Source organism: Ursus americanus, chromosome 16 (assembly GCF_024610735.1).
Source record: "Ursus americanus isolate L20-20 chromosome 16, mUrsAme1.1.p, whole genome shotgun sequence".
In the NCBI taxonomy this organism is placed as follows: domain Eukaryota; kingdom Metazoa; phylum Chordata; class Mammalia; order Carnivora; family Ursidae; genus Ursus; species Ursus americanus.
This window is the reverse complement of record NC_142142.1, coordinates 40,603,217-40,630,259: the sequence shown is the minus strand read 5'-3', so window position 1 is coordinate 40,630,259 and position 27,043 is coordinate 40,603,217. Positions and strand designations below refer to the sequence as shown.

Sequence of the window (27,043 nt, the reverse complement as noted above, 5' to 3'; positions counted from 1 at the left end):
CCCCAGTACCACCGGCCCGGGCGTAGCAGGGAGGGGGACGCGAGGGAGGGGAGAGCCGCCCGCCCCTCCCCTCGGGTCCTCTCTCCCCCTGCGGGACCCCATTCATTCAGAACCGGCCGAGTCCCGGGACCACCCGGGCAGCCCGCCCCGCCCCCGCCCCTCCCGCTCGTGCCCGCGGCCTTTTAAGTCGGTTATTACACATTATTACACCCAGAGTCGTTTGTACTGGGGCCGAAGGGGAGGAGAGCCGGGAGAGAGAAGCGGGAGGAGGGGAGGAGGGGGAGAGAGAGGGAGAGCAAGGGAGAGAGAGGGAGAGTGCGAGCGTGAGCAGAGCCTCCCGCTGCCGGAGGAAGGGAGTGACTGAAGGGGCTGGCGAGGGAAGGGACAGGATGGCTTAGAAGCCTCCGGCCACAGGACCCCACGACAGGGAGGAGCTCTAGGCAGAGTCCGAGGCTGTGGTAATGGCTGGGGCTGGAGAGTCCCCTCGAGGGCCCTGAGCGCCTCTGCACCGCCTCTAAGGGAGGTCCAGAAGTTAGCATCAGTGGGACTTGGAAGCTCGGATCTCAACAAGTAAGTTGTCTTCTTTTCCTTCTTCCTTTTCTCCCCAGCTCACTGGTTCTGGAAGGCGGGATGTGCACTCTCAAGCTGCCCATTGCCCCGGCAGTTAGCTTTGCCAGGCACCTGCCACTTGGGGAGCCCACAGGGACAGCGAAGGGCTTCGGGCGGGTTTAAAGTTCAGCCAGGAAATCCGAGCTCCCCAGAGCCTGCAGGTGTCACGGGCGCTGGGAATTGAGCCTTCAGAGTGCTGTAAACACGCAGTGCTGATACCAGAGCTGGGGTACACCCCCGGGGTCCTGAGACCACCCTGCCTGCTATGAGAGGCTAAGGCAGTGGAGGTTGGGGGACATCATTCCCCTGGGTAGCAGCTCTGCCTTCAAATGGGGGTGTAGAGGGCTGGGGTGGGGCGGTGAGCTCCCTCAGAGCCTCTGACCCTCAGCTTACTCTTGCTTTCTTTTAAGTCTGGCCAAATTGGAAACGTGGCCTTGCTATTTCTGCCCTCCTTGCCGCCTGCTCACTTCCTGCATGCCTGCCTATCTCTTTTTAAACATCCTTCCAACTGTTCAGAAAGGCCAGGAGTCCTGGCCGCAAGGGCAGGGACAGGGAATAGGGAAGACCATCATTACTCCCCTTCTCCCAAATCCATGTGTCTCCCTGGAGAATTGTCCGTGCTTCCCATCACACAGGGCTGCCCCGCCTCCTCCCGGGACTGGGGAGCAGCCTCAGGCAGTGGGACCGGGTCTGGCCCCGAAGTTCCAGGGCCTAGCCTCAACATCAGGTCCGGAAGGCTAGCCCAGCCCTTGTTCTGAGAGCCCCTTTCCACCTCCAGAAGAGCAACAGGCACCCGGATGTTTGCTTTTGTCCAAATGTGCCAAGGGCTTTGCTCCCTTTTGATCCTTTTAACGGGAGAGATTTTTACATCTTTATCCTACAGCTAAGCAACAGCCACTCGGTGATTCTGGGTAACTTCTGGGAGGTACACAGCTTCTAAGTGAGATTCTCACCTGGGTCTGACTCCAAAACGTACCTTTTTGTCATCGGGCTCTCTGGTCTGCAAAACACTTTTCCAGGTGAGAAAGCAGCAGGGAAAAACAGCTAATATTTATGGAACCAAGACTGACCAGACACATTCCTATGAGTTCATCTGGACACCAGTCCTGTGGGGTGGAGGTCATCCGCCAGCTTTACGGATGAGACCGCAGCTTTAGAGTTCTGAGCAGAAATAATGGCGAGCTGTTACCCTCTAAACCCTGTCCTCTGACTTCAAAGCCAGACTCTTTGCACTATTAAACACTAACCCTGAAAGGTGTGCTGACCTTTCCCAAATCCGTGCCTTTTCCTCCAAGCCAGGTGTAAATCCCATCAGCGGGTTGGATGAGACCGTGAGGCGCCCTAGAATTGGGTGGAAGGACCAAGCAGGGTGGATGGTGTGGGAGCTAGAGGGAGAGGCCCTTGGTTGGGCTCTGACACGAAAAGCTTAGCCAGGCTGCCTGGGATTTTAAAACTATTGATCTGCCCCGAGACGGCCTCGCTCTGCTTCTTGGCAATAATATTAAGAAATGGTCATTATGGAATGCTGACTGTGTGATACTGGGCCTTTTGCGGATGTGAGGGGATGTTTCTTCTTCCTCCTGCTCTTCCTCCCAGCCTCCCCCGAGCTCACCTCATCCCAATCCTATATCATCCTGGACCCAAACAATCTGAAACTAAATTCACAGAGTTGAGACTTACAGCCTAAGGCGAGAAAAAGACAACCTTCTTTTACCTTGGAAGGAATGTGTTGGGGCGTTTATTAAGTGTTTATTACTTATTGGGCTCCGTTTATTAATTATGAGGTTGATAATAAATTATTACAACAGCCTAAATGATCATAACAGCACCAGGGCCACCACCGAAAGGGGAAACACCAGGTAGGGAGCTGGTCTGCACATTCCACAGGACAGTGCTCCCCAGGTCCCCTCAGCCATGTTCTGGGTACCCTACCCAGCCCTCCGACAGCGAGGGGACCACTCAGACAGACTTCTCCTGTCCTCTCCAAAAGCCACTATAACCTGCTGGTCCACCTGCATTACACAGAGAATGAATGAACTCCATCCAGCGAGCGCTGCCTCTGGAGGAGAGGACAGGGGGACATGTGAGCAGAGAGAAGGGGCTGGCACCTTGAGCTGGCCGGGGCTGTCCCAGAAACTGCTGCCTTCCCTGAGGAGGAGTCCCCTGGGAGAAGCCTCTCATGGGTACCCCCTAGTCTGCAGGCATGTCCCCTGGGAGCCCAGCAGAGACATCCGTGTGGCTCCGTCACAGACGTTCTCTCTGTCCCGCTGTCCCCGGCTGGCTGTGCAGCAAGATCCCTTTGAGGCTTCCTGCCAGTGCCTGCCTGGGTTTCTCAGCCAGGGATGCGGGAGTTGAGCCCACAGCAGGGAAGAGACGACTAGAGTGCCCCCTGCTCCCCTTCCCACTTGCTTTGCAGATGACCGCGTTCTCACTGCCTTCTGCGGTCCAAGCCGCAGATGGGTGTTGTGGGCACCCACGTCCTTGCAAATGGTATCTACTTCTGTTTCTTGTTTTTAACTCAGTTCTGCAGCCATTTAGCTGATCGCTTAGCATGTGGCAGGAGTAATTAATTTTTGAAAACCTTGGAACGTGATCATTCAGGCAAGGTTATGTTTTTCCACTTCAGAGCATGAGTGCCAAAGCTTACGTTTTCTGGGCGATAAGGATGGAATATTTAGGCTGGGGTTGGGGAGGGGGGAAGTACCATGGAGAGAAAGGAGGAATCCTTTAGGTGGTTCGAAGGAGCCATTTTTAGATTCAACTTTTCCCTGTGTCTGAGCTACAGACAGGCCTCGGAGAGCTGGCAGTGTTTCCAAGACAGGGACCATCATCAGATGAGCTTTGCGATAGTTGTCAGCCACGGAGGAATTTTTCTGTTTCTCCTCAAGACAAGAGAAACAGCATGGAAGTTCAAACACAAAGGATTGCGGTGCAGCATTTGAAAAAAACACCTGAATGTCTTTCTCTAGGAGACTTGTGGGTGGCTTTCTCTGGGATTATTTTAAAACGGACGGGACAGCTGGCCCTTCCTGAGACCCTGGCTGCCGAGGGACAGAGCCATGGCCCCTGCCAGTGCCACAAGCTTATCTAGTTCCTCCTACCTTGACATTCTGATAAGTGAGCTATTCTAGTCCACAGAGCCCCGGATGACAGCAACCCTTGCCAACAACCGTGTTAAGTTAAATGGCAGAGCCAAACCTTTAACACATGACCCTGGAGATCCTGGCTGGTGTGTAAATGTTAAGTTCCATTATCATTCCAGACCAGAGCAGGCTGAGGGGCAAAGGTCAGGGATCATCCGACCGCTTTGTCAGGTGGCTACCGCACTTCCTGGTCACCAAGGGTCAACCGATCTGGTGGCCAGGAAGGCTAGGGGCCGGGGCTGGGGGGTCAAAAGGGAAATAAATGGAGGGGGAGGAAAGGAGAGATCACGATAAGCTTTTAGACTCTCCTTCTCCTCCTGTCACTTGGTTGCTGGATGCCAGGTGTGCGCCCATCCCTATGTCTTCTTTCACATTTTAGGCTCCTTACCTGAATCTCAGGTAGGCCCTAATGCCATCGTCCTGCGTTATCTCTTGCTGTTCATAAAGGAAAAGGAGGGGAGGAACTATGGCAGACAAGTGCCATCAGGGGCCGACCCTGCGTCCTGTGTATTTTACCCTCACAGTCTGTCCCTCCCAAGATGGTGCTTTTGAGTGTTTGATGCTCTGAGTCTGGCCAGGAGGAGAGGCAGAAGAGTAAAAGAGACGAGGTATTGTCTCTGGTCCGGCAAGCTGGGCATCCAGCAGGGATACCAGATCCCACAGGAGCCCAGGTCCAAGAGTCCCTGACAAACAAAGCTTATGGCAGCCAGCTACCCTGGGCTATCACAGACGGCAAGGTATGCAGGCCTCGCAGCCCCAAATGACCTGTCATTTCAGAAAGTTGCCTTCATTGGACGAACCTAAAAGTCGCTCGAATATTCCTTTAAACGTGGGTATGGAGTTCCTACCACAGGCCAGACCGTGTGTAGGAACCTGTGTTACAAGACTGGGTCCTTTACACCCCCTGCCTGCCCGAGCTTGGAGCTCTCTCTGAGGACTGACTGAGGAAAGCAGATGTGCCCACGGATATGTTACAGGATCAGGGATAAGAGCCATTGCAGAGAGACAGAAGGGCCAAAGGAAGGCCAGGGAGAACTAGGGAAGGCTTTCCAAGGGGGCTCGAAAAAACAGTGAGGTGCAAGAGAGGAGGGAGCCCACGGAGGGAGCCCACGGAGGGAGCCCACGGAGGGAGCCCACGGAGGGAGCTTCTGTGGCTCCGAGGCCAGCCTCCGCTCGCCCGGGTCCTTCCTTCCATCTGTGTGAATATCCCCTGATTCTTTCCCTTAAATGTTCACGCATAAATGAACATTTCCATCACAGCAAAGATCTCTCATGTTGCCCTTTTTTATAGCCAAACCTGTTCCCCACCTGCCCCACCTCTTCCTTAGCCCCTGGCAGCCATGAATCTGCTCTTTCTATAGTGCTTGTCAGCTCAAAAATGTTATATAAATAGGATCCTATGGTATATACCTTTGGGTTTTTCAATCAGTATAATTCTCTGGAGATTCATCCAAGGGTGTGGGTGTGATATGTCAGTGTGGTTGTTGAATTTGTTCAACTATTTACCCTTGAAGGACATCTGTGTGTTGTTTCCAGTTTGAGGCTATGATGATTACAGCTGCTCTAAATACGGGTATACAGGTTTTTGCATGAGCATAAATTTTCATTTCTTTGGGATTAAGTGCCCAGAGCGGCCATCCATGGTTCACATGGTAATCCTATGTTTAGTTCTTTAAGAAACTGACATGTTGGGGCGCCTGGGTGGCACAGTGGTTAAGCGTCTGCCTTCGGCTCAGGGCGTGATCCCGGCGTTATGGGATCGAGCCCCACATCAGGCTCCTCCGCTATGAGCCTGCTTCTTCCTCTCCCACTCCCCCTGCTTGTGTTCCCTCTCTCGCTGGCTGTCTCTCTCTCTGTCGAATAAATAAATAAAATCTTAAAAAAAAAAAAAAAGAAACTGACACGTTGTTTTCCCTTCCCACCAGCAATGTAGGAGCGACGCTTTTTCTCTGCATCCTTGCCAATATGCGGTGTTGTCACCATTTTTTATTGTAGCCATTCTGGTAGGTGTGCAACCATATCTCATCGTGGTTTTGCGTTCCCCTAATGGCTCATGATATTGACCATCTCTCCATGTGCTTGTTTGTTCTCCGTATGTTTTCTTTGGCTAAATGTCTTTTCATGTCTTACACGCATTTTCTAATTAGATCGTTTGTTTTACTGTCGGCTCTTGAGAGGTCCGTAGAGTTGCGAGGTATTAACCCTTGTCAGATACGTGGTTTGCAAACATTTTCTCCTACTCTGGAGCTTGTCTTTTTATCTTAACAAGGTCGTTTTCAGCAAACACTTTCAGCTTTGATGAAGTCCAATTTAGAAGTGTTTCCTTTTATGGATGAGGTTTTTAGTGTCGGGTCTAAGAATTCTTTACCTGCCACAGATCCTGAAGTTTCCCCCAGGGTTTTTGGGGTTTTTTTTCCCCTAAAAGTTGTATAGCTGTACCATTTACATTTAAGTGCATGATTCATTTTGAGTTAATTTTTATATAAGGTTTAAGACTTAGTCAAGTTCATTTTTTTGTCTATATGGGTTTTGTCTATTGAATTTCTCTGGTGCCATTTTTACTATAAAGATGGTCTTTCCCCCATTGAATCCTTTTGCACTTTTGTAAAAGACCAGTTGGGTATATTTGTGAAGGTCTGTTTCTGGTTTCTGGGTTCTGCTCCATTGATCTATGTGCCTATCTTTCCTCCATTATCACACAGACTTAGCTATATAATAAGTTTCAAAGTTCAGCAGACTGGGGGCACCTGGGGGGCTCAGTTGGTTAAGCGTCTGCCTTCAGTTCAGGTCATGATCCCAGGGCCCTGGGATTGAGCCCCACATGGGGCTCCCTGCTCCGCTAGGAGCCTGCTTCTTCCTCTCCCACTCCCCCTGCTTGTGTTCCCTCTCTCGCTGGCTGTCTCTCTCTCTGTCAAATAAATAAATAAAATCTTTAAAAAATAAAAACAAAAAAAATAAAGTTCAGCAGACTGATTTCTTCCACTTTATTCTTTTTCAAAATTGTTTCACCTATTCTAGTTCCTCTCCTTTTCCATAGAAATTTTAGAATAATCTTCTCTACATCTCCAAAAAATCTTGTGGGATTTTGATAGGAATTGTATTAAGCCTGCATATTCAGTTTGGGGAGAACTGGCATCTTCACTGTATTGTATTCCAGTCTATGAACATAGTATATTTCTTCACTTGTTTAGATATTCTTTGATTTCTTATATCGCTGTTTTGTAATTTACAACAGTTCTTTCTGATCTGCCATGAACCAACACTGCGACCTTGGGCATATCACTTGGTTTCTCAGACCTTCAGTTCACCCTCTGTAAAATGGGTATAAGAACACTTACCTTGATATGGTGTGGAGGTTATATAAGACAGCAAAGGACAGGTGTCTGACAGTACGCGCTCAGTGAGAGATTCCCTTTGACAGATCCTGTTCTGTTCTTTCTTTTTTTCTTCCTAATGCTCATTTCTGATGCCCCCATTGACTTTCACTTTGTATTCTTTCCATCCTTTGTTTCTTGACCTGCTTTCACGCTCAACTCTTTAATTCCCATGACTTTATTTATTTCTTACTCTCACTGGCTTTTCCTGTTCATTCATTCTCCCATAATATTTGTCTCATTCCTCTTTATTGGAGCATTTGGGACATTCTTTTTCTTGTCCTTAGACTTTGAGAGCGACTCTAGAGCCAATTAGCTTGGGTTTCAATCCATGCAAACACCAGCTTTGGGGCAGTTGGCTCACCCTCCCTTATGCCTCAGTTTCTTCGTCTGTAGAAGGGGGGAAACAGTACCCATCTCATACTTTTTCTGAAATATCTAAATGAGTTAATATAGGTAAAGCATTTAGAATGCAATCTGGTGTTTGGTGAGCCCCCAGTAGGTTTCAACTCTAATAGGTTTCTACCGGGATTTTACTTGCTGTGCCCTGTTTCTCTGGTCTTTTCTCCCCATTCACTCACCTTCTGTCACCATCCCTTCTTTTTCTTTTTTTTTCTTTTTAAAGATTTTACTTATTTATTTGACAGAGATAGAGACAGCCAGCGAGAGAGGGAACACAAGCAGGGGGAGTGGGAGAGGAAGAAGCAGGCTCATAGAAGAAGAGCCTGATGTGGGGCTCGATCCCATAATGCCGGGATCACGCCCTGAGCCGAAGGCAGACGCTTAACCGCCGTGCCACCCAGGCGCCCCTTCATCCCTTCTTTTTCACTTGTACATAAGTACATTCATATTCACATTACCCGGCTTTCTCATCGCCGTCTTCTCTGTACCTCTCCGGCCTCCTCTTCTCTAATCATCATTGATAAATTGGCACCAGCCCAGGAAATCTGTCCCTTGGGCTGTAGACAGGAAACAAGTGGTTTTTCATTTTGATTTAATTATTAATCTCCTTTATTATTTAATGCAGAATACATACTCACAGAGCAGGGTTACAATGAAGAGACTGTATTATAAGCGCGCTGCTCGCTTTCAAAGAGATAGCGGGCTTAAAAAGGAAAAGTACTGGGTAGACAGATACAAATGTGGGGAAAATGGAAAATGAACTAATTTGATTTTCATGCCCTTTTATTCACAATTTTTCAGACATCATCCGCAGGGGGCTGGGTGGGTGAATTGGGACTCTGGTCAGGAAGCCATGGCCTAGTATTAGGAAGAACAGCCATCAGGACCCCTCGGCAGCCTGCCACACAAATGAGAACCACGCGGGTTGGGCACCTCAGTCACAAGCTTCCAGGCCTGCTCCCTAGAGGCCCTGCTCGATAATCAGGTACAATAGGAAATGTTAAATTGCTGGAAAGGTACTCACGACATGATTAAGACTCTCAACTCTTATATTCCATACCTTGCATTAGGCCCGATTTTGCCCTTTTAAAAATTGCTGGGTATATTTGGACTCCCTGAAATATATTCAAATAGATCTTTTAAGTACCATCAAAATGATCTTTTTGTCTCTGTATTTTCTCCAAAGAACTGAACTCCACCAGCAAATACTATATCTGTCGGCTCCCGTTTCAGACAACAACTCTGTCATCCTTAAAAAAAAAAAAAAAAAAAAAAAGAACCCTTGAGTGAAACACCATTTAATCCTTCTCTCTTGGCTTTTTAGCTTTATCACGAAGTGTCAGTATTTTTGTTTCTTTAATGACAAAGCAAGCATGGGATTAGTCCACAGCCCTTCTCCTAAAGTACATGTTTCTCTGCAGATATCCTAAAACGATGCATGAGGTTTTATTACTGCCTTAGAATTGTGGTGCCAAACCCCCCAAGGATACAATTTGAATGAGCAGCCAATTATCTTCCTTTGTCTGGGCTGCCCAAGGCTCTGAAGGCCCCAGGCTCATCTTCTGGTGTCCCTAGTGGCATTGACTGGCCCCCTTCACAGCGCAGCCAGAAAAGTCAAGGCTACCGTTAGGCCTATTGTTACATTGGTCAGTGTTTATATTACATAAAACTTCCCATTCAGTGTCGCTAAGTCTACAATGTCACCATCTTGGGAGCGAGTTAACCAGCATTTGCGTGCCCTGGGTAAGCCCCAACTCGCCAGCTAGAAAGTGGGATTAATACTATAGGATTCTCATGAGCCGATCCAAGAATTCCGGAAGAGCCCCTAGAGAGATATCAATTGCTATTATTATTCCATTACAATTCCATGTAGTAATAATAATACTGCTTTATTTCATATCTCATATCTGGTCTTAGCCTGGAACGATGCAGGTTAGGGAACCAAGTGCCTCATACTACTATTTGGGAGGGTAGAATTTTCCCGAAACAATGGGAGCTATTTCATGAACATTAGGATTCCCTAGGATATTTCCATTTTTTACATAGGAAAGAGACCCAGGGTGGGGACCTCAGCAGAAATGTGTCAGTCAGGGCAAGACAGGTGGCTAGGAAAGTCAGGATTATACTTCCGAACAAGGTCACACTCTGTTTGGTGCTCTGGACTTGGGTGGATGTCAAGTGGGAAAGCGGGGAGCGTGGGCTCTGCGGGTCGGCCGCCAGTCAGCCCAAAGCCGGGTTCGGCTCCTTCCCTGCCTTCTCTGACTCTCAGTCTCCTTACCTGTGGAACAGATACGCTGTACTTACCCTACAGTGTTGTTGAGACGATGACGTTAACATACAAAGGCACCTCTTCAGAGCCACACACACACACACACACACACACACACACACAGACTCACACTTCACTTCCTGGGCTATTCTGCAAAGAAAAACAAGAAGTCAGCCTCACCAGCTACAGGCAACAAATGGAACACATGTTTAGAACAACAGCAGAACGAGTGTCAAGGGCGTCGAAGGGCACAGAAGGGACAGATGCTCCCCAAAGGGCTTGCTCCTGTCAGGGTGTCTCCGAGTCAAAACTGGGGACCGCTGAGTGGCTCTGGGAACAGCCTCAGTCCTGCATCCCTACCCCACCCTGACTTTGCCCTAAATAACAATCCCCCTGGTGCCGAAGGGCCGGATACAAGGGTGCCCCTCGGAGGGACAGAGGCAGCCCTAGGATGGAGGCCGGGATGTCTGGGCTGGGGAGAGGCGTGCGAGCCCTTCCCTGGGCAGGGGCCAGTCTGAGCCGGGCCGATGCAGGGGGGCCCTCGGCGCCTGAGGCCTCCTCACCCGCCTGACACAGCCGCTGTCTTGCGGTGGCCTTAGCAGCTAAGCCATCAAGGACATGGTGTGCTGGGACAGCCGCAGTGATGAAGTGTCCTATCTGACACAGCCCGTTCCTCCAACCAGCCTGTCCCTGGCTCCATGCTCCAGTGAAAGCCCTTCACTGTGCTCCTGGTGCACGCACCGCCCTCACACAACCCCCAGAGACCTTCACATTCCAGAGACAGGGGTGCCAAAATTCGCTCTGGCTATGGCAGATCTCTGCACAGTCCCCGTTATGGGGCATTCAGCGTGGAGCAGAGCTACAAGGATGCATTCCCCGAGCCCTCGTGGGCCCCTGAGAGTGAGGGACACCCTGGCCATAAAACCAGCCCACATGGTCTAACCCTACTCATGTCAGAGCCTCACAGGCCTGTTATCCCAGGATTCCCTAATCGCTGGTCATCGGCAGCCATTACAGCTGAGCCAGAAATGAGCTTGGGAGGTGACCGGACCCATGCTCCTGTTCTTACAGCCCTCCTCTGGAGAGAGCCCCTTCCACCTTCTCTGAGGCATTTAGAGTCAGAAATTTCTCCCCACCGAGAACCACTTCCACCAGGATGGAAATGGAGGGCTGCAATGCTTGTCCAGGACTCTACTGGCTACAGCATATCTGCCAAGGGTGCAGCTGGGGAGGACCAGGCTGCTAGGCAGAAGACGTAGTGTAGGAGTGCAGAGGGGTAGGCGCCTGGGTGGCTCAGTTGGTGAAGCGTCTGCCTTTGGCTCAGGCCATGATCCTGGGGTCCTGGGATCGAGCCCCACGTCGGGCTCCCTGCCTGGTGGGGAGCCTGCTTCTGCCTCTGCCCCTGCCCCCACTCGTTCTCTCAATCTCTCTCTCTCTCTCAAATAAATAAATAAAATATTTTTTAAAAAAAGGAATGCAGAGAGGTCATGAGAGCCATCCGCACAATGGAGGGGACCGGGGAGAAGGAGGCTGTGGGTGAGGAGACAGGGCTCGTCAGGACCGTGGAAACCAGACGGGCGGGCATGGAGGCAGCAGCCCACACACCCCTGTCTGTGCTGCGGTGTGAGTCCCAGGTTGGCCCTCCGGCTTCCTCGGTCCTGAGGGCTGACAGGCTGTGGTCGTGGAAGACCGGTTAGCGAGGAGAATTCTTTGGTGCTACCACAGCTCTTCGCACCACGCCCGGCACAGCTCAAAGTCCAATCCGACGTGTCCGTGTGAGGAAGAAGCCTGTCCCCGACTCAGCAGCCCCGAAGTATAAGCTGGCAGCTGACAGACTGAAGCTGACTCGCAGATACAGTTTCCTTGATTAACTCGCTCGTTCAAAAATTGTCCAATTAGTGGTCAATGTTGACAAAAAAATTTCAGGCTTAAAAGTCTTCACTTCTAGCTTTTCTGGAAAAAGAGAGAGGAAGGTCTTACGGCAGCAGCCATGAGCTCTTGCTGGACAGTAGTGGCCCCGTCAGGAGGCTCACCTCGCCTCTGTCCCCATCACTCCCTGTCGGGTCCCCCAAACCCAGAGCACATTTTGATTGTACTACTCTGCTCATATAATTGCTTTACCCAGAATAAAGAGAATTTTATCTCAAAATCTTTTTCTCTATCACAAACCTGAAAATGAAGGTCTAAGCAGAGCTTGGATTGGAATAAAAAACGGGAGAAAGGATATTATCTGTACACGACCAGTATAATGAGCACGTCACAGTGTGTCTGTGTCGAAAGAAGCCAGTCCAGCACCCCCCCCCCCGAGCTTCGTAGACACCAGAGTTTGGTACCAACCTCGCGGGTTCCGGTTACCGCAGCACATGCCCCCCCACTCAGCCGGAAAGTTCTGGTATTCACCCCACACCTGGCAGAGGGAGACACAGTTGAGATGAAGGAGAATCACTCTTGGTGGAAGCCGTGGCTGCTGGTTATAGCTGTCTCTTCCTTGTGAGGGGTCATATTGTCCAAAGACAGACATTTCTTTTTCTTCTTTTTTTTTCTTCCCTTTTTATAAAATTTAAACTCAATTGACTAACATATAGTGTATTATTACTTTTATAGGCAGAGTTCAGTGATTCATCAGTCTTATATAACACCCAGTGCTCATGACATCATGTGCCCTCCTTAATGTCCATCACCCAGTTACCCCATCTATCCCCCCTCCCCTCCAGCAACCCCCAGTCTGTTTCCTGTGACTAAGAGTCTCTTATGGTTTGTCTCCCTCACTGATTTTATATTGTTTTATTTTTTCCTCCCTTCCCCTATGCTCTTTTTGTTTCTTAAATTCCACATATAAGTGAGATCATAATTGTCTTTCTCTGATTGACTTATTTTGCTTAGCATAGTACCCTCTAGTTCTATCCATATTGTCGAAAATGGCGAGATTTCGGTTTTTTTGATGGCCGAGTAATCTTCCGTTGGATACAAGTACCACATCTTCTTCATCCATTCATCAACACAGACATTTCTGGGAGTGGAAGAAGCACTCGGGGATTACACCTGAACAGGTGTTAGCCGAGATGTGTGGACACCCTGTCTCCTTGGAACAATTAGGTGCTTATGAGGGGCAAATGTTGCCTTGTTGGAAAAAGTCAAGGAGGCGCTGAAAGCCACAGCCCGAGGCACTCTGAAGGCAAGCAGGAGGGTGGATGGAAGGTACAGCCCCCTCAGGAGGAAAAGGGAAATGGCTCCGGGCAGCCTGGGCACGTCGGGCAACACAGCAGCAAATCATGAACTGATTTCATGACACAGACCCGGCGTGTGTCCCTCTGGCAGTCTCCCAGGTCAGGCATTTCAGGCCTGACCCCCACCAAGGCTCAGATCCACTGACAGCCTGGTCAAACCCTGCAGGGCTGAGGACCCATAACCTCAGGGGCAGACCTAGCTGAGTATTCAATGCGACAATGCATAAAAATCACCAGCCCAGAGACGGCACTTCAGGTGCTCAGTACTGGAGCTTCTCACCGCAAGCAGGCTCTGCTCACCGCACTCACCACGTGCCTTCTCCACCGAGTCTTTCCAGATCCTTCCTCACTCACCGTGGTGAAGCCAAAATAAGAACTTGGTCTCTCTGTCACTCTCTACTGCACTGACCGTTGGCCTGTGTGTTCCCCACCAGACCGTGAGCCCCAGAGGGCAGAAAAAACAGCAGTGGTCCCCAATATCAATTGCTATTCGAATCCCCTGGGTCAGGGTCTCTGGGTGTGGGACCTCGGCATCAGCATGGGGTCCAGCTCCCGGCCGATTGCAATGTGAACCCACTGTGGAGAAGGCTCGCAACTCAGAGGACCAGCGGCATTAACAGGGCTGGGAGCTCCTCGATAAAATGCAGGCTCCAGGAGCTCCAGACCAACCTGATCAGAATCTGCATTTGAACGAGATCTCTGGGACTGGGAAGCACAGGAGAGCTGGAAGCGTTGATCTACCTGGTCCTGCCCCCAGCGCCCAGAGGAGTGAGAACTTGTAGCGACCGTTCGGCAGGGGGGGGGGGGGTGTCACTGATGGAGGGAAGGAGGGAAGGAATCCGTGTGTTACAGTTCCCAATGGGCTTTCACACCTACTATCTCATGTGCTATCACCCAGATAGTTTTTGAACTCGGGTTCAAAAAATAAAACCACAAAACAGGCAGGAATTAAAGACTAGGTTCCCACCTAAGTTGATAAGAACAAATAGTAGCTACAAAATGACTGGGCTTTAAAATAAAATACCCGATGGGTTTTTAAAGATTGATTACTCTTGAGCTCTTCTGCCATTAGACTTCAGAATGCACTAAGGTTTTTTTCTTTGTTTTTTAAAGGATGGTAATTTTGAAAGCCAGGAAACCAGGACTGGCCCCCTGGCCGGAGCCAGCCCATCAGTGTGGTTTGGGCACAGGGACTGGGGGGCTGGGGCCACCGGCTGACCCCCCTCCTTGGCGAAGTGGGGCTTGGACCGGAGCTTCTGGGCTGGGAGCTGGTGGGGTTTTGCTCTCCCCCAGCCCTCCCCGCCTCCCCAGCCGCTAGTTCCGAGGTCAGGAAGGGCAGCTGCCGTGGCTGGCAGGGAACTATAAGGCAGAGGACAAAATTGCAGTTTCCAACATTTTGTCCTCGGGCAGACTGCTGAGAAAAGGAGGGTCACGGAAAGCCCCCTGGTCTCATTCCGAGATCGGCAGTGGGAAGGTGGCTGGGGTTGTGCTGGACCCCCGGGGGGAGCCCAACCCCATGTTGCAGGCACCCCCCCCCAATTCTAGAGACTCACAGATCCCCGCTGCACCGGGGGTCCCCTGTCTGGGTCATCTTCTGGCTCCTGCCTCCAGACCGAGGGAGGGGACTCATGGGGACACAGCAGGAGAGGAGCAGAGGATCCAGCCTCTGCAGGGCAGATCCTCCTGGATCTTAGCACCAGAACAGCCTCTGCATCCGCGTAGAAGAGCCACAGGCGAAAGAGTTCTTAGAAAGTTCTTCAGGCACAGCCTCCTGGGGATCCCAGAGAGGCTGGAGCGAGCTGGGCACTCCTCTCCCCGCAGCGATTCTCACGCATTGCAACCACGGTGGGCTCTAGAGAGCGTCCTGCAGCCGCTGTGTGACTGTGGGCGAGTTATCTAAGCTCTCCCCCAGTTTCCCTCTTCGTAGAATAAGACAGTACCTCCCCGTGGAGTAAATGAGGCCGTGGAAGCAGGATGCTGACCCACACTAGGCACTCCAGAATTGCTCGAAGCTCTCCTGTCCCACCCCCACAACTCCAGCCCTGGCTGAAAAATAAATCGGAGCTGCGGCCAGCATTGCGCATGCGCCTTCTTTCAGCTTCCCCCGCAGCCCTCCTTGGTTGGCGCCGTCATCATCCCCATTTTGCAGAAGAAGTGACTGAGGCTTAGAGCAGTAACGTCCCCCAAAGTCCCTCAGCTCAAGGTGAAATCGGAAGATGAGCACTCTGATGCCAGAGTCAGCTTTCCTAACTATTTATTACCTGGTTCCCCCTTCTAGTCTATGTTAGACTTTTATTTCTGCCATGGCCAATGACCACAGACTAAATGGCTTAGAACAACACCCAGTTTTTGGCTCGGGGTTCGTAAGTAAGAAGCCCAGGCATGCCATGACTGTGCTCTTTGCTCAGGGTCTCACAAGGCTGAAATCCAGGTGTCAGCAAGCTGCACGCTCCTCTGGAACTTTAGCTGCTGTGGTTGGGGCAGAATTTAGTTCTCGGTGATCATAGGAGGAGGTCCCTGTTTCATTGCTGGCTGTCACATGGGGTGCTGTCAGCTCCGAGAGGTCACCGCATTCCTTGCCACGTGTCCCTCTCCATCTCCACAGCTAGCAAAGAGCCTCTCCCTCTCATCTCATTCCTCTCATGCTTCCGATCACCTGCTTCAGGGCAAGCCCAGTCCCCTTCAGGGCTTCCCTGATTAGGTCTGGCTCACCGCAGACTTCAAGTCAGCTGTGCTGTGACATAGCCTCATCATGGGAGTGAGTATCCCATCCCCAGGTCCGGGGGCATATACAGGGAGTTTATTTCGGGGGCAGGAATCGTGGGGGCATCTTGAGTTCTGCTGCCCTGTGGGTTCCTTCTCTATACCTGGCACATACTCCTTTGATAACACTTTTAATGCTTCCTGCTAATCTTGAAGGTCCTTGAGGGCATTGGGGCAACCACTTTGGATTGTTTTCATATTTTAACAAACAGTACAGCCATATAGATTCCGTAGAACAGCATACAAATATCTAGTCTGAGATAGGAGTATATTCTCCTCCATTACCTTTCCTCCAACCTCATCTCGTATCCCAAATCCTCGGGAAGCAGACATTGACCCAGCAAATATAAGAGAGAAAGGAAGAAGTCGTTAAGGATGTCTGCTATCCTCATTTTTGCAATAGGGAAATTGAATCTGAAACAAGACTCCCAGGGGTGCCTAGGTGGCTCAGTCGGTTAAGTGTCCATCTCTTTATTTCGGCTCAGGTCATGATCTCAGGGTCGTGAGATCGAGCCCCACATCTGGGTCTGTGCAGGATGTTGAATGTGGAACCTGCTTAAGATCCTCTCTTTCCCTCTCCCTCTGCCCCTCCTCTCCCAACCCCCCTGCAGTTTCTCTAAAAAAAAAAAAAAAAAGACTCCTAGCCCAGTGCTCCATTCAAGAAACCCTGCTGACTTCCAAATGCAGTTTCTATCAAGATGCTGTGTCCACAGGCTCCTGACTTTCTAGAAAAAGCACCCCCCTGACACAGGGCTTTCTACACTGTGTGTGTGGCGGGGGTGTTTGGGAATTCTTTTTTTTTTTTTTTTTAAAGATTTTATTTATTCATTTGACAGAGATAGAGACAGCCAGCGAGAGAGGGAGCACAAGCAGGGGGAGTGGGAGAGGAAGAAGCAGGCTCACAGCAGAGGAGCCTGATGTGGGGCTCGATCCCATAACGCCGGGATCACGCCCTGAGCCGGAGGCAGACGCTTAACCGCTGTGCCACCCAGGCGCCCCTGTTTGGGGATTCTTAAGACAGCGGCCCACTTGCAAGGACGTCAGACCCACTCACGCATCACCTAAAATACAATTTCCTTTGATTTTGCCTCTTTTGATTCTTTCTCCGTTTGTGTTTCTATATCAAAGAGTTTAAACCACTCTGCTGGACTTCAGGCTCTGTCTTCCCAAGAGTTTTAATCATGTCCGGGCACGCTTCCTAGTCCCAGACACAGGAGAGGATTCCAGATGAACGGCAGCACCAGGCTTGATGAGCTTTAATGGGATTTGCTCCCGTCAGTGCCTTTCCCTGGTCCTGCAGACAGCAGCTGTCACCCTTGCCTGCCTCCTCCAGCCCAGAGCCTTTCCCCCTGCCTCTCTCCCCGCAGGCAGTTCTGCTCAGACACCTGGGAGCAAAGGGGGCAGTTGCTAGACTATAAACCACACGAAGGCTGGGTTTGCGTTCGTCTTACTCACTGCTGCGTCTCCAGCTCTCAGCACAGAAGCTGGACATTCACGGTTCCTCAACTAATGCTTGCTGAATGGGTACATAAATGAATAGAATACATCTTGAAAATCTGATTCAAAAGCTCATCTCCATTGTCCCTGAAAATTCTTTTTGAGATAATGGGCTCACAGCACTGGAGGCCAAGATGTCTAGAGTGGGCATTTCACTTACTCTTAGGGAGAAATCTGGGGAGGGGAGGTTCTATACCCGTCAGCGTGACGCCCGCCCGGCAAGTGACCCACTGGGGCCTTAGATACTTGACTTAGAGGCTCCGTGTCTCTTTCTTCATCCCTAAAATAGGGGTTAGAGGGGCATTGCGTTAAGTTTCACTTCAAGGAAGAGTTTATGAATAGATATTTACATGTATATTTATACTTACATTTGTATTCATACAGTCTTGCCCTAGGTCCTCATAATGGCCCCAGGGCTGGAATGGCAGAAAATATTATCTGGGGTTTATAGCAGAGTAAACTGAGGCAAAGAAAATGAAGACTATTTTTCCTTGGGTCACAGAACACGTTTCTTGGAAGCTAAGCTAGAACCCAGGTCTCACCCTGGGCTGAGCGAGGAAGAACTTCTGCCGATGATTCTAGCACGCTTGGAGGATGGATGCCAGTATCAAATCAGAAGTGAAGCCTTTCCCTGTCTGCTGGACACAAGAAAATTCTCCCATCTTGACTGAGGTGTCCTAGAAAACCTTTCTCCGTCTCTAGGACAGTGCAAGGCTTTCTCCTACAAGAACATATGAAAGTATATTTAAAAATAAAGAAGGAAACAGTGCAGAAAATCAGCAGAAAAGCTATTTCTCTGGAAGAGCTGAGGGCAGAATGTGCTTTGCCAGGTGCCCTAACCAGTGACTCATTCTTGCCAGCACTGGGCCTGCCCTGTCCAACACCGGGGGCTTGGGGAGGCCCCCCAAACACCAATCTGGATTCCAACAGCTGGGATCCCCAGGAGCCCCCAGGGCATAGGGAGTAGCGGCATTTCTTCCCCTTTCTGGGAATCCCTGAGTTCTCTGTAAACAGTCTCCGACCTAGGGGCAGAGAAAAATCATGTTTGGGATTCTGCAAAGCAGCACCAAGTATCCTGCTCCTCGTTTCATTTATCTTTGTAACTGCCATGTGAGGGAGCGGGGAGCAGGTGGCCCTGTGCAGAATGGGAAATGGCCAACAGACGTCCGAGACAAACAGCCCTTCGGATGACCCTTCAATATGATATTTCAAAGGTTACCTTGAAATCACCACAACCACCAAGGCAGCAAATATAAAGGTCTGCCAGGATCATCTGAGTTTCCACGATGGGTGAAATCTTCCTGCATGGCTTATAGAACATTCATCCGGGTTGTTCTATCAGGGACACTTTCCAGGGAGAGGGACTACCTGTGAAATTAAGACAAGCTTGCTTATAAAGATGAAGGGCTGAGTAATAGCATCTCCTCAGGTGAACTCCCCCAGGATCAGAAGCCCCTAGAACTTTCTGGAGTGACCAGCTTATCAGTCTAAGCAGGAGCCATGGAACAGCAATGTCTGCTGGCCTCTGCATGGTGGGTACTGGGAGACCCCAGGCTGGAGCCAGAGAAACCTAGATTCAAACCCTAACCCAGACACTGAACTGCTTGAGCTTCCTCGTCTTTGCCTGAAGATTGGAGGGATAATAGCAGTACTTCTCTGATACCCTTGTTGTGAGGATTATAAATGAGCTAATGGATATAAATTCCTTAGCACAGTGCCTGGCTCGTGAACGCTCAGAAATTTAAGCTGTGATATTAGCTGTGGAGATTCTCGTGGTCTTTCCTAGCTCCATCAGAGTCTTAAAGTATTTTCAACAGGAGTGAGCAGAATATCAGAAAAACAGCAGACTATTACAGGTGTCTGGGTGTTTCTTTCAAGTATGGCATATACTCCAAAACATGGTACAGCCTTTTTTTAAAGTTATTTTTTATCGAGATATTTAATTGAGATAACTGACATGTAACATTCTATTAGCTTAAGGTGTGTAACATAATGACTTTGATATAGGTATGTTTTGCGAAATGATCACCACCATTAATTTAGGTAACATCCGGCACCGCATATAATTATAATTTTTTTCTCATGATGAAGACTTTGAAGACCTACCCTCTCGGCATCTTTCAGATATACAGCACGCTGTTGTTAGCTATAATCGCCACGCTATACATTACATCCCCAGGACTTAGTTTACAACTAGAAGTTTGTACCCTGTGACCATCTTACCCATTTCGCTCGCCCCATATACCCTCTTCCTGGCAACCACCAACCTGCTGTCCGTATCTGTGAATTTGGCTTTCATTTGTTTGTTTTTGTTTCCACATATAAGTTTACAGCCCTTTGGAGATCCTTAGGGGCATTAATATCTAGTCCATTTCAGTTTTTTAGAGGGCAGGGGATTACTGTGTCCAGATTTTTAATGGTGGGTCTACACAGCGATTTGTCATATCAGTAAGTGCTCAGACAGCCACAGACTCCCCCCTCAGACAGTAGGAGTGACCACATGGTGAATCAGACACTCACTGCCTTTTCCTTTCTGTCTGCTGCTAAGATCTGAGACACAAAGAAAAGAGACAGGGAGATATAAAGAAAAAAGCTCAGGCTCTGGGCCCCGTGAGCAAGAATCCAGATATCAGCTCTGCCAGGTAAGTGTTTGGTGGCCCAGGTATCACTTAACCACTTACCTCTTTGGGACTCTTATTTATTTTCTTATTTATTCAACAAGTGCTTTTTTTGAGTACACAGTATGTTCCCGGGCTACCTGCTGGGTATTTGGAATGTATGAGGGAACAAAACAGACACAACTGTGCCCCGTGGAGCTTACCTTCTAAGGGAGGGGGAGAGACTTCTAGAAATAAGCATGATGCATAAGCAATCAGTGGAGATCAAGCTCCAACTCCAACCGGTTGCTGCGATAATGAGTGACAAGTCTGTGTATCATGCATGGACGAGATCAGGCACTTAATAAATTGTTGCAATAATTATTTTTTTAATTGCTCCCAGATTTCTTAAATCCTTTCAACACAACGTGTAGTTTGCACTACACATTTACTTATGCAACAAACAACTGTTGAGCTGCTATTACGTGCTTGAACCTGTCGTAGGCACCAGGGATACAAGCAAATAATATATAAAACCATGGTCCCTGCCTTTGAGAACTCTGCAGTCGGTTCCACTCTTCACTAGACGAGAGCCTTTGAGAGCACAGAGGCAGGAGTGACCTTGAAGTCTTGTGTGTCTGTGAATCAGCACAGTCCCCTTCACTGATGATGTCTTTTTTAACTCAACGCATCCCAGCCATGGCTGGCGATTCTAGGAATGCTATGAACCAGGATATGGAGATTGGAGTCACTCCCAGGGACCCAAAGAAGATTCCCAAACAGGCCCGCGATTACCTCCCCATCGCCACCGACCGTACTCGTCTGCTAGCGGAAGGCAAGAAGCCCCGCCAGCGCTACATGGAAAAGAGTGGCAAGTGCAACGTCCACCATGGCAACGTCCAGGAAACCTACCGGTACTTGAGCGACCTCTTCACCACCCTGGTGGACCTCAAATGGCGCTTCAACCTGCTTGTCTTCACCATGGTCTATACCATCACTTGGCTGTTCTTCGGTTTCATTTGGTGGCTGATTGCTTACATCCGGGGTGATCTGGACCATGTTGGTGACCAGGAGTGGATCCCTTGTGTTGAAAACCTCAGTGGCTTTGTGTCTGCCTTCCTGTTCTCCATTGAGACTGAAACCACCATCGGGTATGGCTTCCGGGTAATCACAGAGAAGTGTCCAGAAGGCATCATACTCCTCCTGGTCCAGGCCATCCTTGGCTCCATCGTCAATGCCTTCATGGTAGGGTGCATGTTCGTCAAGATCAGTCAGCCAAAGAAGAGAGCAGAGACCCTCATGTTTTCCAACAATGCGGTTATCTCCATGAGGGATGAGAAGCTCTGCCTCATGTTCCGGGTGGGTGACCTTCGCAACTCCCACATTGTGGAGGCCTCCATCCGTGCCAAGCTCATCAAGTCCCGGCAGACCAAAGAAGGGGAGTTCATCCCCCTGAACCAGACGGACATCAACGTGGGCTTCGACACTGGGGATGACCGTCTCTTCCTGGTGTCTCCACTCATCATCTCCCACGAGATCAATGAGAAGAGCCCTTTCTGGGAGATGTCTCGGGCCCAGCTGGATCAGGAGGAGTTTGAAGTCGTGGTCATTCTAGAAGGGATGGTGGAGGCAACAGGTAAGACGCTTTATCCTCCTTGGCCACAGAACCCTCCCACATGCTGGGAGCTTAGGCCACCAGGACTGGAATATGGCTGAGAATCCCAGGATTCTCAGCCAGCCCAATCTGTAATGGTGATCTGAGGGGTATCATTATTCAATCAAGACGGAGTAATAACAACAGCTAATGTTTACTGCATCCTCTAACTTCTGGACATAGTTCTAAACTTTAAACATATAGCATCGCCCTTAATGCCTTCCCACCCCCTGTGAGATGATGTTCAGGTTACAGATAGAGAAACAGAGGCACAGACACGCAAGGCATTGGTCTAGTTTTGTCCAAGAGCAAGTCATAGAGCCAGGATGCCTGTGAAGGCAGGGGACCCCAAAGCTGGCCCTTGCTTTCAACAGGCTACCCTGCCCCACCCCATCCTGGGGCATGTGTCTTCCCCCTGTATTGAGAAATACAGTGAAACAGGGTGCACAGGCTTCTTCACAGCAGGACTCCGTGGTGTCTCTACGTGCCGCGAACCACTCTGTGAGAAGAGGCTAGTGTGTGGCATTTCCCAAACACGAGGTTTCCCAAAGTCACAGAATCCTCTTTTTGAAGAGATGTCTACACCCCAGGCCTGTGGGAGCAGCTTTTCTGGCTGCCTGCCTGCCCTCTGGAGAAGGCTGCCCTGAGCCTCCCTGGGGAAGGCTGGCTGAGTGAACACGGACCCAGCCGAAAACAGTACACCTGCTTCCACATGGGCCCAAGCACATGACCTCTTTGTGGCCAACCCAGCACCTCCCTGCTCAGCTACCAGCCCTCACAGGCAACTGGCAGCCAGGAGCTCCCACCATTCCTCAAAGGCCAGGGGAGCCCACGGCCAGCGGGAGCACGAGGCCCCAGTCCCACCACTGCTGCCTGAACTCCTGGGGAGAGGAGCCCTCCAGCGGCACCCTGCACCCCGCTTCTTATTCCTTTTCTTCCTCTTGCCATCTTTTGTCTGCTCTTCACCCAGTAGACTGAACACTTGTAGAAAAACTCACTCAGGCTCAGAATGATACATATTTTTCTAATTCTTGGAACGACACCGCAGGACCACGCCAGCCCCATTTAACAGGCATAGACACTGTGTCGCCCAGCTTCGTGTTTGATTCAGGTCTTTTCACTTACAAATCTCGAGCTTTGAAATTTCAGGGGCCTGTCACAAAGATGGCCAAACAAGCCTTCCTCACCTCTTGGGAAGCTGGTTGCTGCGTGGGAAACTCAGACGGGGCATCCACAGACCTTCTTATTCGGCTGGAGCCTGTGGGACCTGGCTGGGGGCGCCAGCAGGCTCCGGGGACTGGCACGGAGGGGGCTGCTCGGCCATCTGCTGGGAGCTGGAGCCTGGCCAGGCAGCATATGGTGGCAGCCGAGGGAGCCCCTGGGGCCAAGGACAGTCAGGATGCAGGAAGCCTGCGGCAGAGCTGGGGGCCCGCAGGTCACGCTGCCCTTGGTGCCGGGCTTGGGATCAGAACACCAGCTGAGTTTCTGGGGAGAAGAGAACCACTCTGAGGCCACAGAGGAGGGGTCAGGTCAGAGATGTGGGGACAAACAGGAGAGTTGTGCCTTATACTCCCCCCCATGCCCTCACTGCCACCCCCACCGTGGAGAGATCAGGTGGTGACCCAGCTGAACTGGTCCCTCCCCTAAGTATCCTTCAAAGTCAGTGGCCCCCAGGTGCCCTGCCCTGTCTAGTTGACCTCCTCCCCTCCCGTGACTGCAGGGAGCCCTGGGAGACAAGGGAAGGAAAGCCCCCACCCACATCTGTTCTCTTCTCCACGACTTCAGTGGCTTGGTGGCCACATCACAGAGCCAATCATGTGCTGTTGACGCAGGTTGAGTTTGGACTCTCACGGCTCTACCATAACTGGCCTGTGTGTGTTTGGGCAAGTTGCTTAAGTCATCAGCAAAATGAGCATAATACATCTCACAGGGTCGTTGAGGGAGTTAGAAGATTCGATGGAGTATCATACGTAAAGCACGGTGCCTGGCCCCTACAGGGGCTTCTTTCCTTCCCAAATGCATGGGAAGATGACTGCCAGGGACACGGGGGCGGGGGGGGGGGTGTCTCTCGCTGGGGGGGAGCACTGCCACATCCCAAGGGGTGAAACGGAACAGGAAGGCCTCCAGGAGCTGTGGCCCGCAGGTTCCGGTGGGGGTCCCGCTGTCTTTCCTGAGGCCCCCGAGCCTGCAGACACCTGGTCTGGGTCTAGGCTGATCAATGCTCAGCTCGGGCCTCTACGCCTCTGCCAGGCAACGATGGGGGAGGACTGAGTGGAAGGGCCTGGCCCAGGCCACACCCTGGGAACAGAGAGTAGGCTGCAAGCCCACGGTGTGGGGGGCACCTCGGGGGTGCCCAGCACTGGAGCACAAGTGGGTGGGAAGTAGCCTTGCACTTGGGTCTGTGCACAAGGCCCCCACCAGAGAAAGCCCACCCTGGGAAGCTGGAGCCGGCTTCTCGTTCGTTCCCGAGAGCACACGCCAGTACCTTCCTTGGCCGGAAGATTAAATATCAGCAAGCTGTTTTCCTGTGACCCCAAGCACAGAGGCTCCCTCATCCATAAACAAATCTGCTCTCCTCCCCGGAGAGAAAGCAACACCTAAAAATAACATAGGCAAGCAAGGGCTGAGGAGACAGGGAATGGAGGCATTGGAGCATGCTGCCATCAAGGAGCCAAGGGGTGTGTGTGTGTGTGAGAGAGAGAGAGAGCGTGAGCAAGGCTTCTGCCCATATGTGTCTACCCAGAACAATCCCTGTGTGTCCTACAAGACTGTCAGCTTCTCTACATTCGCTCCATGTGAATTTATCTTTGCTCAAACCCTTTCCCTGCCTCTTTTGTGTCTCAATCTTCTAGACCTTAACGCTGTTCTCAGGAACCATGTCCCTGGTTCTGGCTCTTCCAGAACCATCCACTCCAGTCTCTAGGAGCCTACTCCAGAACCTCGCACATTGGGTTCTAACCTTCCACCTCTACCACACCTTGAGCTCCTTCGGGCGAGCACTGTCTCATGCAGCTTTGCGCCTCCATGGTGCTTAGCACAGGCAGAGCTACGACAAAGGCCGGCTGGCTGGCTCGCTGGCCGGCTGGACCCGACGGACAATGGACGGCTGGCAGTGGCTAATGCTAACACCTGTGCCCTCTGTTCCCGCAGGCATGACTTGCCAGGCACGGAGCTCCTACATGGACACAGAGGTGCTCTGGGGCCACCGATTCACACCAGTCCTCACGTTGGAGAAGGGTTTCTATGAGGTGGACTACAACACCTTCCATGACACGTACGAGACCAACACGCCCAGCTGCTGTGCCAAGGAGCTGGCAGAAATGAAGCGGGAAGGCCGGCTCCTCCAGTACCTCCCTAGCCCGCCCCTGCCAGGGGGCTGTGCTGAGACAGAGCTGGATACAGAGGCTGAGCACGAGGGAGAGGAAGAGCCTGAGGGTCTGAGTGGGTCCCGGGAGAACAGGGGCTCTGTGTGAGGACTGTACTCACCCCAGAACCTCCTCTCCCTGGCCTCTGAGCCCAGCACCAGCTGCAGAGCAGGGGGAGGAGGGTGTGAATGAGCTGAGGGTGCAGTTTGGGGGGCCCAGGAGCCATCAAGGCTCTGTGGGGAGGAACAGTGTATCCCGTCCTGGAAGCTCCCAGCTCAGGCCTCCCTGAGCAGGTGGCCCCCTGCCTGGGCCCCTGAGGCGGTGCTGACCTCTTTCCTCCCAGCTCCTGTCAGCACGGCTCAGGGCCAGGCCGGGATGGGGTTCCCCACAATGAGAGTTACAGGGTGGCCTCTGTCTTCATACACACTTCCCTCTGCCCACTGGCCGGGGTCACCTCCCTCCTTGGGTCTCAAGACCAACCAGCAGCTCTCCTCCAGGGGCTGACACCTAGAGAGGGCCTGCCCCTCATTCCTACCGCCCTGAGGCTTGTTGTGGGTTCTGCCCACCTGGAAGTGCCACCCCCTGGTCCTAGGGTGAGCTCACAGACCTCATGGGTCAGGGTCCATGCGACTCATGCAGGCAGTTCCTCTCGGCTCCCAGACCAGTGTCCACTTCCTGAGAGCTATGGAGGACCAGGCCCTTCACTAATGGTCCGTAAGCATCTGTGAAGCATGTGTGTCTCCTCTGCTGTGTTCCACGTGTCATGTGTAGCCTACCAGATAACCGATATCCTTAGAGTGACCCTCAGAAGGTGGCTTGGGCCACACTGCACCCCCAAGCACATGTAGAGCTGTCGTCAGCCACGTCCTGGCCATTCCCGACCGCACCGTGGCCCGCTGCTCCCACCCAACGAAGAAACCAGTGACCTGTTCTTTTCTGGTACTTTCGGCCCCAGAATCTCAAAGTACTTATAACCTTCACTGTAGCTCTCTTCCACCGCCTCAGCCTGGGGTGTGATCCACGGAGAAAGCTGGGGTTCCGAAGGCAAGATGAGCCAGTCAGAACTGAACCGGGAGTGGGGAGAAAAACAGAGGGGCAAGGAATTAAATGCTTAAAATAAGCATCCCCACCAATCATCGCGGAGATATTCTGACTTCAGCTCAGCGCCCCTATCTGGGGGAGGCAGATGTGAGGCACAGTGGGGGTGGGGGGCTCCTGGGTGTGACCTGGCCTTCAGGGCCAGCGGAGAAGCCCCTGGGCCTGCTCCCTGCAGGCTGGGCCAGGAGAGCCCGGATGAAGCCTCAGAAGAGGGAAGGGGAGGAAATGGGTGAAGGCAATCCATGGGAGAATCGGGCAGCCGGGGAGCCTCAAGAGAGAAAAGAGAAAAGAGCAGAGAAGAGCCTTAAAAAGGACAAGTTGCAGAGGGCTTTTCTTTTCCAGTCTGGAGGCCCAGGAGGAGGACGGGCGGCCGGTGCTGACTGTCCTGTCAACGCGGCGCGCCTGGTATGTGTTGCCGCAGACAGGCTCCTGATTAGCGGACCTAGACCTGGAGACAGATTGCAAACGTTTCCTGGCCACAGAATTATGGAGTCACAGAATTATGATTTTCACAGTTCTCAGCTGGCCTTCGACAACGGAAGCATTTTCCTGCTTGCTATGAGGTGCCTTCCCTGGGAGTGAGAGAAGCAGCAGAGTGAGGCAGAGGTTAAGGCCGCGCAAAGGGGACCTCAGGCCCACATGCCCTCACGCTGGGTGTTCTAGGTCCAGGGGCTGGTGAGAGAGGAGGCAGGCAGCCTGAGGTGGGGAACTGCCTCTCGTGGGGCTGTCATAGTAGAGGAAGGGGATCCTTGTGCTTGGACACGTGGCCTGGGTCTTGAGAGGAGGGGCAGGGACACAGGGAGAAAGCGGGGCTCTTCCTGCCCGGGGCACGGGGCTGAATCTTGATTCTAGGCATTTTTTCTGTGGGGAAGCAGGTCCAGAGGGAATGGGGAATGCACTGGAATCCTGCCCCCATGGAAAAGGGAACAAGGCAGCCTTGAGCACCTGGGTGGGGAACTGCATGCTATCAGGCATCTAGGGCCAGCAGTCCCTTATGAAGATGGGGTGCCTTGGGGGTGGGAGGAGCTACAGCTGGGGTAGGGGG

The 27,043-nt window shown here is 51.5% G+C and overlaps 1 protein-coding gene across 3 annotated transcripts; it reads left to right on the top strand.

Moving 5' to 3' along the window:
* Nucleotides 1-311: 311 nt before the first annotated feature.
* Nucleotides 312-27,043, top strand: KCNJ5 (potassium inwardly rectifying channel subfamily J member 5). 3 transcript variants are annotated; one of them, XM_087868281.1, is made up of 4 exons: nucleotides 312-570; nucleotides 19,833-19,926; nucleotides 20,579-21,517; nucleotides 24,686-27,043. In XM_087868281.1, exons 3-4 carry the CDS (start codon nucleotides 20,581-20,583, stop codon nucleotides 25,006-25,008), a joined length of 1,260 nt encoding a protein of 419 aa, XP_087724407.1. In that variant the 5' UTR covers nucleotides 312-570; nucleotides 19,833-19,926; nucleotides 20,579-20,580; the 3' UTR covers nucleotides 25,009-27,043. The 3 variants fall into 3 exon arrangements, with proteins under 3 accessions (XP_087724407.1, XP_087724408.1, XP_045639720.2); XM_087868282.1 differs by lacking the exon at nucleotides 19,833-19,926; XM_045783764.2 differs by lacking the exons at nucleotides 312-570; nucleotides 19,833-19,926 and having other exon boundaries at nucleotides 19,944-21,517.

What these genes read in the sequence shown, in the direction of transcription:
- KCNJ5 (XM_045783764.2), top strand. Translation starts at nt 20,548, where the DNA reads ATGATGTCTTTTTTAACTCAACGCATCCCAGCCATGGCTGGCGATTCT. An exon ending in AGGGATGGTGGAGGCAACAG is followed by an intron (nt 21,518 to 24,685) that starts GTAAGACGCTTT and finishes CTGTTCCCGCAG; the next exon opens with GCATGACTTGCCAGGCACGG.